This window comes from Phoenix dactylifera, chromosome 1, assembly GCF_009389715.1.
Source record: "Phoenix dactylifera cultivar Barhee BC4 chromosome 1, palm_55x_up_171113_PBpolish2nd_filt_p, whole genome shotgun sequence".
NCBI lineage: Eukaryota > Viridiplantae > Streptophyta > Magnoliopsida > Arecales > Arecaceae > Phoenix > Phoenix dactylifera.
Window position 1 is genome coordinate 38898988 of NC_052392.1, and position 14623 is coordinate 38913610.

General features: G+C 37.7%; 2 protein-coding genes across 12 annotated transcripts in view; both read left to right on the forward strand.

The window, feature by feature from the left end:
- LOC120113263 (uncharacterized protein At5g08430-like) overlaps positions 1-7341 on the forward strand; it is a 39795-nt gene extending 32454 nt beyond the window's left edge. For 9 of the 11 annotated variants that reach the window (XM_039134199.1, XM_039134202.1, XM_039134177.1 and 6 more), the window contains one exon: positions 6738-7341. In XM_039134199.1, coding sequence (XP_038990127.1) covers positions 6738-7129 — 392 coding nt within the window. In that variant the 3' untranslated portion in view covers positions 7130-7341. Of the gene's footprint in view, positions 1-6590; positions 6636-6737 lie in introns of all 11 variants that reach the window. The other 2 variants (XM_039134205.1, XM_039134208.1) reach the window with 2 other exon arrangements.
- A 1735-nt stretch (positions 7342-9076) lies between these two features.
- Positions 9077-10697, forward strand: LOC120113270. Its single transcript, XM_039134238.1, has one exon. The coding sequence runs from the start codon at positions 9926-9928 to the stop codon at positions 10403-10405; it is 480 nt and encodes a 159-aa protein (XP_038990166.1). The 5' UTR covers positions 9077-9925; the 3' UTR covers positions 10406-10697.
- Positions 10698-14623: the final 3926 nt, after the last annotated feature.

Consider the following 14623-nt stretch of genomic DNA (forward strand, 5'->3'; position numbering starts at 1 on the left):
GCTCAAAATTAGCAACTAAAATCTCATATACTTTTAAAATTCCACATCAAAAACTCGTAGCAGGATTTCAATGAAAAATAACTTAAATCGTTGAAACTAATAGTCAATTTCAAAATAAAGAATAGTTGCACCCTTTGTGGACTCCAAAATTTTTGAAACCCTAATTTGAAAATGATACTGAGATTTATCACTTAAAATTGAAATTAACCACACTATTGGAAATATGCTAAAGATGCCAATTTTGAAAAAGTGACTAGGAATTCATAATTTTAAAAAATCATTATGTTTGAGACTGAAAATGACTATGGACTCAAAAACAGTGATCAGATCTCATTTCCAAGGCATGGAGAAGGATACGTACCAAAGAATCCTTAAGTCCTTCTCCGAGCTCCCCTTCTCCTCTTCTCTCTCTCTCTCTCTCTCACTCTTTTTATTAGAAAGGTCTAATACCCTTCACTTCCTTGTCTACTATTGCTTGCCCCTTCTTAGAGACTCGCTTGGTTGGTTCGCTCGCATATGTCAGCCCCCATACCATTTCAGTTCCTTTAGGTTGGGTGTTGGCTAGGTCGGTTGACTGCTCAAGTAGGTTGGATTTGTGATTCTGTAGATGGACCACTACAGAGAAAAGACTGCTGAAAAAGGCCTTTTAAATATGAAAACTAATTGCCACCTTCTTTTCATTTCTATGTTTATTCCCATTTACTTGAGATATTACATGTTAATAAGGAACTACTCTCTGTTCAAGTTAAATAAAAAATATTTAAATTTTCAAACTCCTTTAGTTTATAAAATGTTGATTTTCCAACTTTAAAACAAATTTCAATTTTTTTCGAGATTTCAACTTTTAAGTATAGAGCCAAGGTCCGCCGTACCGCCATACCAACGTACCGGTAGGCACTGGTACCGGTATGGTACCGGTACCATATTGAATCGAACCGGTATTGTACCGGTTCGGCTGGTTCGGGTCAAAAGCCAAAAAAAATTTGAGTTCGGTACGGGTTGCGAATAGTTGGAACCGAAAAATATAGCTGTACCCTACCGGTTCCGTCCGGTATCGGTACGTACCGGTCCGTACCGATCCATACTGATCGGTACGGCAGACCATGTATAGAGCTATATATGTGAATGAGTCGAATTACTTATCTCTCGGTCTATTAGAGAACTATCTCTCTAGGGATTGTAAAAGATGTTCCACTAGAAATATTCTTGTTATTGCTTCGACTCATATTTCCCGATCTGAAAAATTGTCTGACCTGAAAAGAAGAGTTGATCAAAGGAATACCTGAATCAAAGAATAAAGACATGGCACAGCTGGGTGCTAGAATAGTAGTCGATAGAAGTTCGTTTTAGACAGGAAGGGTCACGAGAAGCGGGAAAGCATTTCGATGCAGCACGGGGAATCGACTCAAGTCAATTCTCTTGCTGGATCGAAAGAAAAGATTTCGGAGTTAACTATAAGTCAAGCAAGAAAAACATACATCTGTCTCCAAAATGTTTCACTTAAAATAATGCTAAAGAGATCTTCAGCTTTAATGCAAAGAATCTTAATTTTTAATGTTACACCCACTTTACATATAGTTATGTATATTTTGTTTGCACACGCTGGTTATGATATTCTATCCTCATTAAAAAAATTGACTCCTCCAAAATTCTTGTATTCTCTAACTAAAATAAAGGAGGGTACACTGAAATTTCATTCTCCCACTATCGACTGGCTTCTTGTGGAGTGATGCTATCATTTTACCTTTATCCAATCAGATTATTTTATTTCATAATACTTGTTTTTTCTATGATTTGGATTGAATGGTCCACAATATGCTCAAATCGCCCCTAATTTGAATTGGCCTGTAACCTATGGTATGTGACATATGGGGATGTATTTTGCGAACATTGACATGTGGATCACATTATGAGCACATGACAATTTAACAGGCAGGGCCAAAGTATGCCACTTTTTCGACCCCACAACTATCATCATGAGTTCTCTGTCTACTATGAGCATTTTGAGGTCTATTATCTATGAATTTGATCTTTTCGGGGGTGTCTTGAACAGACTTTGACTTAAGCAATTTCCTTTTACTCATCTCATCCTACCAATCTGGTGATTTGCACTTTCTTACTGGAATACTTAATTATTTATAAAATGAGTTGCAAATCTGTGCTAGATCGTGATCATTGATGTTGAACTGAAAATCAAAATGTGGCTGTTGCTCTTCTCGTGAATCTCCATTTATTGAATTTGTTTAGATCCTAATTTTGCTGTTGTTTAAATCTGACACGATTAGATCATTGGCGAGCTTTGTAATAAATTAATCTTGGAGCACAACAGTCATGATTTGACCTATGACAGGATATTTGGACAGTTGTTCTTCAATCATGGAAATTTTAGACAGTAATCATAGATTTTTGAATCTTCACCTGCTGGGTGCACATCCTATCTCATTGTTTTGCGGGGGAGAAAAAGAACTATCTCGAAGAAGATGATCAATCCTCCTGATCAACAAGCAAGCCTGTAGAATTTCTAGATAAGCTCCTTATTCTCCCAGTCAAAACATTGTTCTCTGTGATCAGAAGTACAATGCATGTGTTAAGAGAAACTCCTATTGCTGTTGAAACCGCTCTTGCATTGTCAATGTTGTATCTAGTGATTGATGTGTTACCCAAGGACTCAAGTCCTGACAGGACATCCTGTGGGATGTTGGGATGGGGTACTATCCCAAGTGTCAGGATAGGACTGTTCCGCCATTGTCCCAACATCTCCATTGGCACGTCTTGGGACATCCCCTGTCCCCAGTGTCGGGACGGGGCGGGATGGTGGCGCATCCCATTCCATGGAAAACTCGGGACAACCCTATCCCATAGGATTTAAAACCTTGGATGTGTCACTACATGTTGAATATGCTTGTTATTGTGATTTGCAGTGAGGATTTTTCCATTTGAAACTACTTAGATATGGAAATGATTTCAGCGGTTGATTCTTTTAATAACTTGGAGCCTGAAAATTTATTTTAGATGCACACAAAAAGAAAACAGAAGTCTTAAAAAGGTTTTGGTAGATGTTTGAGGGTAAATCCTCATGCGCAAAGAGAGGGAGACTAGGAAGGAGGATAACAATCAAGGGGGAGGGAAAGAAAAGGCTGATAAGAATTCTATTAATTCAATTCTGGATTCTCCTGTATATATAACTTTTCTCCTATTTTGACTCTAAACTTGGCTAAAATAATTTACAGGACCATGATTAATGAACTTTCAAGCTTTTCCTAACAAGAAGTAATAGAAGAAAATATTTAATTTTGGATTCTGATGAAAATGTATTGAAAGTCATCTTGCTTCAGACTTAATACTTTATAACTGTCCTACCCTGACCAGTACCTAAAGTAGACTTATGGGCTCTAATGCTAGTTAAAATAAGACACAATAACCCAAAAAAAAAAGAAGCCCTAAAGTTAGTGAGAATATTATAAGAAAATATAAGAAAAGATGAACTAATGAAGACCCCTAAGTCAGAAGATAGATATTGAATCTTTAAGCCTGGAGATAAGTATAATGGTAACAGAATAATAATCTTGTAAAAAATAGATTCCTGGATCTAGACATAGAATGCTGCTTGTTTTTTTTAAGGAATTTGAAATTCAAAAGTTTCCGATTTGAATATTGCGCCAAAGCAAGATGGATGAGGACCTTTTTTAGGCTATTGTGATCCCTAATGGTGCTGATAGTGGTTGGTTGGGCATAAGAGAAAAGAATGGGTTTCTTAAGGTAGAGAAATGATTGCATGTGAGGAGTACAGATCCGTTGGATGCTTGTAATTGTACAAGGGATGAGGGAGAAAGGGGGTTTTGATTCAAGGGACAACAAAGATTATATTGTTCAATGAGGTGATAGGACAGTACATTTGAGAGATAAGACTACTGAAATACTTAATTAGTTGTGAAGTATGGACATGGATATGGGAGATGAATGCTACATGATACTGATGCTCCTATACGAGAAATCTTGAAAAAATAGGATACAATATGACTAGGATGTGACAATGTATGTATATACTTGTGTTTGCCATGTGCAATTAACGTGATTGGATGTATAAAGGATATAATGCCATAGAAGGAGAAATAGTTAGCTTTATTATCTAATACACTTAGGAAGGGGGAAGTGGGTTTAACACCCTCTCCTAGAGACTTCCTTTTTTAGTGGGACTCTGAGATGTATATTTTTAGGATCCGAATGTAGATGGTCTAATTATAGATTTTTAGTCTGGCTGCAAATTGTTGGCCTCTCTCTCTTCTAATACACTTGTGAATTTTTCTACGAGGTGAAAAAAAATGCTTTAATGCACAAGTCAGTAAAAATCTTCAGAAGTCATGTTTTGAACAATTAAAGTTAAAGGGATAAAAAATATAAACGGAACAGAAGACCAGCATATTTCGTAGGTACATAATGTTAACTTCAGCTTAAAACTGTTAAAAACTGCACAAATGAGTCTATATAACAAAAATATACATTAAAATGTTCTGTGATAATTTTTCTCATTTTTTTAAAAAAAATCTTAGTTTTTATTTTTGGAATATTTTGCCAGAACTCTCGAAACCGAAACCACACAAACTTGGCTGAAAATGAAAACCAAAACAGAGTTTTCGAATCTTGCTTCTGAGAGCATTGGGCTTCAAATGCTTCTCTTAAAGTCAAAATCCACACTGTTGATCATAATCTACATTGTATATAATGCCTAGAGACTAAAAATCATTTGTTTTTAAGCATATCATCCTAAATTTCAGCTGAGTTGGATGTGCAAAAATATTTTATAGACTATACAATTTGCAAATCCAGACTGCTGATCTTTTTTTAGATTTTCTTAAGCATATCATCCTAAATTTCAGCTGAGTTGGATGGTTTTATTACTATAGATCAAACCAAAATGTGGTATCATACTGCTGCATTGTGTGTATAATATGTACATATGTATGTATTTATATCTTACACATGTTTGTGTGCATTGTGTTTGTGTGTGTAAAAATAGCATCTATAAAGAATAGTGGGCTATCAAAATAAAATCCGTACTCTATATCATAGTGCCAACTTCCACAAACTCGTCATTTAGTTGCCATTCAAAATCCAAAATTAACCATTAAATGTTAAAAGTTTAACGTTCATTTTAAAAATGTTTAAAATAAAGACCTTCCCCCACATTTCAAGAGGAACCAAGGAAATATCTTAAGTTTATGTAGAAAGCATATGGATAGCTTTTTCGAATTTGTAAAAATGAGCTACCAAATGTAGTTAGTGGACATGTATCCTAGAAGTGCCCTATGAATATCGATTTCCAATGCACATCCAATGGGGACATGGTATGCAGTTTTGAGTTATCTGTACTTCATATCTAATTAGCCTTATGGAATTAGTTGGATTTAGGGGATATGATTATGATATAGGGCTCTTGAGATTTAAATTTAGAGGTCTGGTGAAACATATGGATAAATTTGAGGTATCCTAGAACTTCTTCACTGACAAAAAATTGTTTCAGACTGAAATGTTTGGAGCAAAAGAATAAGGATCTACAAGAATCTGCTGGATTTCTGCCTTTGTTTTACAAGTCTAAGGTAAAAACTAGGTTGTTACTGGTTTCCTTCAGAAATAGAAGTGGTTTAGAAGTTAACCAGAAAGCATAGAAGGAACATGATAGCTTAGAAGCTGTCATCGTAGGAGTTCTTACCTAGGTCTGCATGAATCAGGTGCATATAATCATTATTGAAAGAAGAGATCGACAACTTCTCAAAAGATTTAAGTGTATCTTACACAAGGGGACTGACTGGGACTGATCAACATATCAGCAGATTGCTGGTACCTTCTAGCTTTCGGAACACAAAACACAAAAGTGAAGAAACCCTTCTTCCCAAGAAGAAAATAAAAGCTGACCCGTGAAAAAAGGTGAAGGAACTTAAAACTTTTGATCCCTGTGGGAATCTGTAGACAGACACCTAAAACACTCAAAAACTCAGTCTAAATTGTTCTAGCAATTCCTGAGCTGCCGAGCTATGGCTTAATCGAGATATTAGACACTAATCTTTGTCAAAAGGATCTTAAAATATATGCTAAAGGCAATGCCAATCAAAGGGAAAAAAGCATACCTACTGTTTCATTCTCTGCTAATGGATGACCTTAAAGATTATATGAAACCCATTGATTCTCACAAGAAGTCCTGGTTTTTATTAGGAATTCTTTTTTTGGAGTTAAACGCAATTCAATGTGGGGGTCCTGCCAACCTGTTTTAATAGGCCGCCTAAGTGATAAATGGAACTTCAAAACACTGCCTTAATTCTGGAACAACAATATTTGACCTCCTCCCTCTCCTCCTCATCTTTTGATCAGTCCATTCATATAATTTAAAGCTTCCATTTCATTTTCCTCCTTTCTTTCTTGTTTTCAAAGAAAAGTTGAGCAAAGCTCAACCGCATTAGTTTCTCTCCTTTCATCTTCTTACTGCATGAAGGTTTCCGTTATTGCTATTACCATTTCTATTATTATTATATTTTCTGTTGCAACCTGGCTTAACACCATCGTGCCTTTATATCTCATATTTAATGGCACAACAGTTTGGACCATGAATACAGAAAGAAAGCAGTAGCTATCTCTTGTAGGTATTGCTTTTCCGTATTGCCATATTGTCTGCATTACGTATTTGTGTTCCATGGAGGAAGAGGGATAGTCCTCACTCAAAGTGACATTACTCTTCTTTGCAGAAAGTGAGCCACTCAAGTCTAGTGTAATAAACGAAAACAGCAACACCAGCCGGATAATTGAAATCGTAGAGGATGAAGAAATTCTAAGGTACAAGAGGACTGCAGATGTACAGATAATTGATTTAGATGAAGATGAAGAAGACTGCTTGGCTGCCTTGAAGGAAAATGACCCATCAACAGCAGATACTTGCTATGAGATTGTGGACGCAATGATCTCTGAGAGGCAGAAAGTATGGAACTATATTGACCCTTCAGGGAATGAACAGGGACCGTTTGCATTGGCTTCACTGAGATACTGGAAGGAAGAAGGCTTCTTTGATGATGACTTCAGAGTGTGGAGAACAGGTCAATCCAAAGAAGAAGCGATCTTGTTGATGGATGCTCTCCGTTAAAGTCATAATTGCTGACTATTTTCACATGCAGAATCTGAAGGCCTAGATCATTAATTGACTGGCCCATTTTGTGGAATGCTCTCCCCAATTTCCTCAATGCAAAAAATGAGTGTTGAATTTTGTTCATGTAAAAAGCAGTTATGTGATGGCAAAAATACCATTCAATGATATGCTATTAAATCCCTGAAGAATTTGTTGTTGCTGTTGTCTAATCGGAGCTTTACTTCATTTCCATCACTCCCTGAAGAATTGTGTGACTGGGTGGTGGTTAAACAGTGAAAAAGTTAGAAAATTTGGTTGTGCTGCTGAACATTGTACAGGTGGTACTCATCCACAGTCGGTGCTTTGGTAAGGTCATTGCTTTCTCTTCAGGATATTCACATTTTTAAATAATGCTTCTGTTCCTTGTCTTGAGTTGCAGCTTACAATTTCCGATGTGCACAAATCCTGGGATGGCACATTGAGAACAAAATTGAGATCACAGGTTTGTAGACAACAAAGAGGCTGACCAAATCTCAAGTTCATGTCTTTCTTAGCACCCCAGTCCTTTGTATTCTGAAAATGGATTTGCAGCTTAAACTAGGAGAACAGCAATAACTTATCCTAGCTGCAAATGTTTCACATTAGCTATATGTATACAAATCCAGGTGTGACTTATAAAAATTTGGGAATGTATGATGGTCAGCCTTTACACCGTTCCTTCGTGACTTGCTGGTTAATGTTTCTCAAGCTATTTTGGGCATAAATGTGGCTTCATTAAAATCTACTGACTTTTAGCAGATAGGATATACTGGCTTTGTAGTATACCATATACAATTCATTAAAATTTGCATACATCTCCAACGACATATTGCTATGTGAGGTTGATGTTAATTTTAGGTTATTGTTATTGAAATCTAGATCTATCGCACCAATATTATCACCTCTCACTTAATTGTGTTTTTTTTCTTTGTTTGGTATGTAGAGACCCTTTCTTATAACATTGGTAACACTAAATTCGCATTTTTTTTATTATAAGAGACGGACCGACCGGTTACGAATCTAGATTTTTGGGATGCATCATCTGAGGATCAAAGCTAGAATCTCTCGTCACCAGGTGCTGCAAGATATGCTCGCTCGCACTCCATGGACATCAATACCCCAAGTATGCCTTCCCGTATATAGTGTGAACGGGTGAGAAACCTAGGGCAACGAACTCTAGCTGGTTAAGAGTAAAATGTCTCTCATCTAAAACGCTTTGACTGGTTCCTTGGAGACACCTACTTCCATCCAAATAAAAGTTCTGCTATTCTTTCATGAATTCTCTTCTAATCCAGAGACCCCAAAAAATGATATATTTTGCGTAGATAAGATAAACAACATTGCTTATCCATCCAACAGCTATAATCCGAGCAATAAACAAAAAAACAAAAACTAGCATATCGTAAACATACGGTTTTGAAACTACGAGCAACCTGAACTAATGTGCGCTATGCGTGGCGCTAGCTGTGAGCCCATGCTATCGTGCTCGGCTACGATTACTGGTTAGATTCAGTAGGATGTGGGAGGGATGTGCGAGCACCATCCGCTGCGGGCAAAGCATGTGTATCGTGAGGCCAACGGAGCAGTATGGATAGCCTCGTATGTGGCTAACTATTCTAGAAAGATCCTATGGCTAGAAAAGAGGGAATTATTCGGTACACTTCAAAATTTATTATTTTTTAACTTTTTAAAAAAAAAATAATAATATGGTTTTGACGTTTTGAATCGCTCCCCCCAACTATAGGTAACATGGTGATTATAGGAAGGGGTAAATAGAGGATCATTTCTAAGCCGGTTTGAGGCACTTCTTTACAATTTACCTTACAGACTCTGCGATCAAGCGCGACATTCGCTAAAGAAGCCAAGCCATGGGCACCACATATAGAAATCTTGGAGTCTGTCCGTATCTGACACCCAAACGTATCCATACGCCAGCCTGTCGCCATCCTATTCCCTTGTCTGTGTCTCCCTTCAACTCTCTCACTTTCGTTGAAACAACCGTTTCTCTCCATCCATATTCTCTTTTTTTAAGTGATCTCATCATTTAGAAAGGCCTGCCCTTTCTCTCCATTAAGAATCCCCTTCTGTGATCTTATAGTTTTGACAAAAAAGGCCTTTAGATTCCCTGTTTCCTCGCTATTTCTCCTCTCAAACCCCCTCCCATTAAAGAGATCCATCCACTGTGAAAACCCATCAATTCTTATAAAACCATTCGGTTCCAAACCTGTGAACTCCCTCCCTCACGGAAAAGAACCAATCTTTGAGATAATCTCAGCATTTCCTAGTTACCCATTCCATCACAACTCTCATCTCATCAAAAAAAAAAAAAAAAAAATCCCATCTTTGACGGAAAGGCACCATTTGTGCCCATTACAGAGGCCCCTCCTTTGAGGAAAACCTTCACGATACCTCCTAAGACGAAACTTCTGACCATTTTCTAGGAACCTATTCCATCATCAATTTCCGCATATTAAAAAGATCCCACCTTTGACAGAAACAAACTAGTTTCCATTCGTTTCCAATCAGAAGATTCAGAACTCCACCAAAAAGTTTGGTTTGTTGGGAAAGACTCACCATGTTCTAGAAAATCCATACCATCGCCAATCCCGTTCCACCGGAAAAATCCCACCTTTGAGAGAAACCCATCAGTTGTTTGTTTTTTTGCCCATTCCTACCAGAAGAAAGAGAAGGGGTTGATAAGAAAATCAAAACCCCCTCTTCTTCCCCCACAAACCTAACCCAATCCGTTCCTCCTTGAAAAAATTCCACCTTTGAATGATGCCAACCTCCAAAACTCTATTGGTTTTCCTCCTGATCTCTTCCCTTTCCCTATCATTCACAGAGGCCCTGGTCTCCGACGCCCCGTCGGCCTATGAGATGCTGGAGAGGTTCAGTTTTCCCAAGGGGATCCTCCCAGAGGGCGTGCGGAGCTATACACTGAACCAAGATGGAAATTTTGAGGTATTTCTGAGTGGAGACTGTGAGTTCAAGGTGGATGGTGGATACTTGTTGAAGTACCAAAAGAAGATCACAGGGAAGGTGGAGTCTGGCTCGCTCACCAATTTGAGAGGGGTAAATGTTAAGGTCGTCTTCATGTGGTTTGGCATTAATGGAGTGGTGAGGAGTGGCGGAGATCTAAATTTCTATGTTGGTCCACTCTCTGCATCGTTCCCCCTCTCCAACTTTGAAGAGTGCCCGAAATGCCACTGCGGCTTTGACTGCACCGCCGCCGCCGCCCTGGTATCAGATTCTTAGGCCTGCACTGTTGGTTCTGATCTTTGCCTTCTCTCTTCCCTTGCCCTTTGCATTGTTTGCTTTGTAGGTTGAGGATTTGATGGAGGATGGTGTATCTGTTATTATTGCAATTCGATTGTTGAATTGAATAAAGATTATATGCTCCCATGATCTTGTTATTAAAGTTATACTGCAAATTGTTGACTTGGTATTCATCTGTTTGAGATGCAATTGAAGAATTCATGTATCCTTTTTATTTACCTTAATTGTATTGGGTTTTGATGGAAGGATAGATGGATATACATTGGAACTATCTAGTGCTTGCATGTTTAATTACAGCTAGGCTTTTTCATGGAGGTTGTTGAATTATAAAGAAGAAGAAATAATGAAGTTTGGGTTTGATGGAAATGATTTTCTTCTCTTGAAATCAATCATCATCTTAAGCTTTGTTGGGTCTTCTTTTACTGAAAAGTGGATGCTGAGTGTCTCTTGTAGGTATCACTATATTCAGAATTTGCAGGTTGGGATCTGTATTCTCTTTTCCTCTTTTGAGATGAGAATGTGGTTAGCTGAACAATGAGAACTGGTCTTGTTATGGTTTTGGTCATAAGGACCTTACTTTGCTATTACATTTCCTGAATTGTAACATTGATTTCATGCTGATAGACAATTAATTTTGCCATATGTCAGAAACAGAGAGATTAGTAAAGAGGCCTGATGGTTGCGTCTGATGGTAGTGTACTTTTATTCTTTGAGAGGTCTCATTTGATTTGGATTTCAGTGTGCTAGGGAAATTTGGTATGTGTTCTTAATATTCCTTTATCTTCCCTCTTTTGGTTCGTGGATTTAGTTTGTTTTACTTGGTTTCTTATAACTTAACTTTGTTTATTCTTAAATGAATGAGGAGAGGAGGTGCGGGTGGGGCATGTTATAAAGCCAATTATGGGCCGGGCTTGGGCACAGAAAATGTCAAATTTTACATAGGCCCAGCTTGAAGCCCGATTAAAAATGAATAGAGTCTAGGCCCGAGGCCTGGCCTATGATTAGCTCTAGGCATACATATTGTTCGCCATACATATCCTGGATCATACATGGAATAGTTACAATTTTATTAGAGCGAAAAAATAGGTGGACTTGTGCACTAGATTTTCGATTTGAAGATTATACCAGCTCTGTTGCTTTAAGGCAATATTTGGGCCTACCCTCTTAGGATAGAACTAAATCATCCATCTAATTGTTGTGCGCAAGTTTTCGAAGTTTTTTTTCTGCCCTATGTTAATGTTGGGATTCTTTCCTCTTGAAATAAAAAAGGAGCAAAGAGGGCAGGTATTCTATATATTTTTGGTTGAGATCTATGTTTCCCCTCAAAAGAAAACAATCTATATATTTTTATATGACTTTTTTTGGTGTTTAGAGACTGACATGGTCTGTTGTAAGGTCAATAATCAGTAAGTGTGCAAGTTCAAGTTGTATGAGTTAGTTTAGTGGAATGTCAGTTGCTTGGTATTTATGTTATTACCAAATAATCAGGAAGAATTGGAATCACTTTGAGATTTTATTGGTTTATATGATGATAACCTATTTACCTCATGACCCACATTTTTAGTAGTTATAAGGTGGTTTAACAAGCAGTTCATTTGAGAAAAATGGCTAAGACTTCAAAACCACTGACCTTTCAAATGAAAACCTTACCATACAAAACAAAATGCAGGTTATTGTTCGTTTGCGGTTGCAAATCGTTAAAGAATCAAAGTGTTACAATCAGGGAGGTAGAAACATAGCTTTGTCAGAATGATGTGCTTTGATAAGTAATCATAGGGCTAATGATCCCTGTCTATTATTGTAAGTTATGTAAGCTAGCTAAATATACAGAGCTAATTTATGTTGCTGAGTAGAAGTTTTGACAAGAAAACCCATATACAAGTGCAAAAGATCCAATTTCTGCTACTCTAAATCGTTCATCTCTATTGCAACTGAAAGAGCCATACAGATGTGATTTCCAACATTAATTTTCACACATTTTTTTGACGAGCAACTGGGCAAGCTTGGCCATGAAATAGAATAAAATAATTAAGAAAAACATCTCTAATGATGGAAAGTTCATGTGTATTCTATGGAAAAATAATTTACCGGCTAAACATTTCATTATGTAATGTTCCCTTTTCACGAAGAAATACAGGATGTTTTGATCATACATTCCTATGATTTACCTTCTGTTGCATCTTCATCTCTTATCTTCTTGACAAACTCTTCTTTTTGTGCTAAATATCTTGTGCATGCCTCATCCTAACAGAACTTTAGGTCCTTATTCTTCTTCTGTATTAAAAAAAATTGTGGTTTTTGTGAGGGAGACTGAATGAATAGAGACTTTGGATCTATAATTTGGTGTTGACCTTAAAAAGTTATGATGAGGTTGGATTTAAATACTCTTAATTGTCTGGATAGTGTTTATTTGTTGCCTCTTTTTTTTCTCTAGCTGTAGTTCATAAATTGCTCATAGTCATATCTATAACGAACTTTTGGAGAAAAAAATAAAGTTTGAGTTGATCATGAATATCAGGTTTAGGTAACAATACCTGGTCATATGTATATCTTACAAAAATACTAACTGAAGATATTACCATTCAAAATCCTATTTGCTATGCTTGTAATATCTCAAGTTCAAGTATGCAGAAATGCTTGGTCCCCTCTACAATTTTATATGAATACTCAAACTTGTACATGTTTTATTTCTTACCATCAGTGCTAAAACTGTCACTTCTGATTCACCTTGCTTCTTTAACATAATCTGTGCTTTGATAGATGATGGTTGGTTCGAAAACAGATACAGTGGAAGTACAAGCTCAAGCATTGTCTCACTGATGCATAACTCTTTTCTGTCTCATAAACCATCATTAATTCCTTTCTGATATCTTCTTTGATGGTCCATCTTGTTCTATCATAAATCAAATGCTGGCTCCGGACGAAATTGTATTTAAGCATAGGAATAAGATGGAGAGAAATTATATTCTATGCCACGTTTATCATATCGGCGGTGTGCAGTCCGTTTTCTATAGCCAACCAGATGAATTCCTTAACCTTTTCTGCTCCCTTCCAAATTATTTTGTTGAATGGACAAATGAGGCCACTGTTGTTAAGAAATTTATAGAATGAGCTGACCGTGAAGAAGCCACGTTGAGTATGTTTTCAAATAGGGTATTGGCAACCTTTGAAGGAGGCCCAGAAGATTGTCATCTGGATCCGAGGCAATATACCTTCAACTTGTTTTTTTTCTTGCTACAGCAGGAGACTCACACCACTCTAGTGTGAATATATTCAATAAAATTAGAAAACAAAACATGCCGCAGGGCTCTTGGCAGCTAAGCCTCACCGGTCCAGAGTACCCCATCTGTATAGTCTGCCATAAAGAAGGCCATCCAGTCAGCAGCACTATTTGCTTTTCTGTAGATGTGCCTGATTCGAAACGAAATGCATCCTCCCACTAAGCTCTGGAGATCTCGAAGTAGGGAATGGATCTGGACCTTCCTCGCACGTCTCTATATCCAACTGACCACTGTAGTCGAGTTACCTTCCAACTGAATGGTACCGGCTTTCAAAACACAGTAGGCATAGCTGAGGCCAGCCTATGCAGCTCTCTTCTTCGCTTCAGGAACCGAGGGGTCGAAGATTTAACTCCCACAAGCTGCTACCTCTAACTTTGATGTTCCATGTGGCTCTCCTCCAACTCAATTGTGAGGCAACTGAAGAGTTGGACTGGATTACGATGGAATACAACTCAGGTAGTAGACCATTTAAGGGCACCATGTCAAGCCAAGTATCTTCTCCAAATCTAACATTATTTCCATTTCCTAGGGAGAATCTTGTGCAATTCCAGTAAGGCAGAGAGGTCCTTCCTCATGTCTCTCCAAATAGGAGAGAGAGTGACAAGGCTTCTTCCAACGCATATCCCAATCTTCCTTCTGGAGTAGCAGGAACTTCTGGCTAGCTTGCACCACGATGTTTCAGTCCCAGCTGCGAGTTTCCAAATCCATTTTGCAAGAAGGGAACAGTTCATATATTTGATGCATCTAATGCCAAGGCCGCCCTCTTCCTTCCAGCCGCAAACACAATCCGAATTCCCTGTCCACAGAAAACACCCGTCTCATTTGATCAATCTTGCGGGCAACCCAGACATCAGACATGAAGGCATGGCCGAGAGTACTGTATTAATGAGAGTTAGCATTACACCCGAAGATAGAA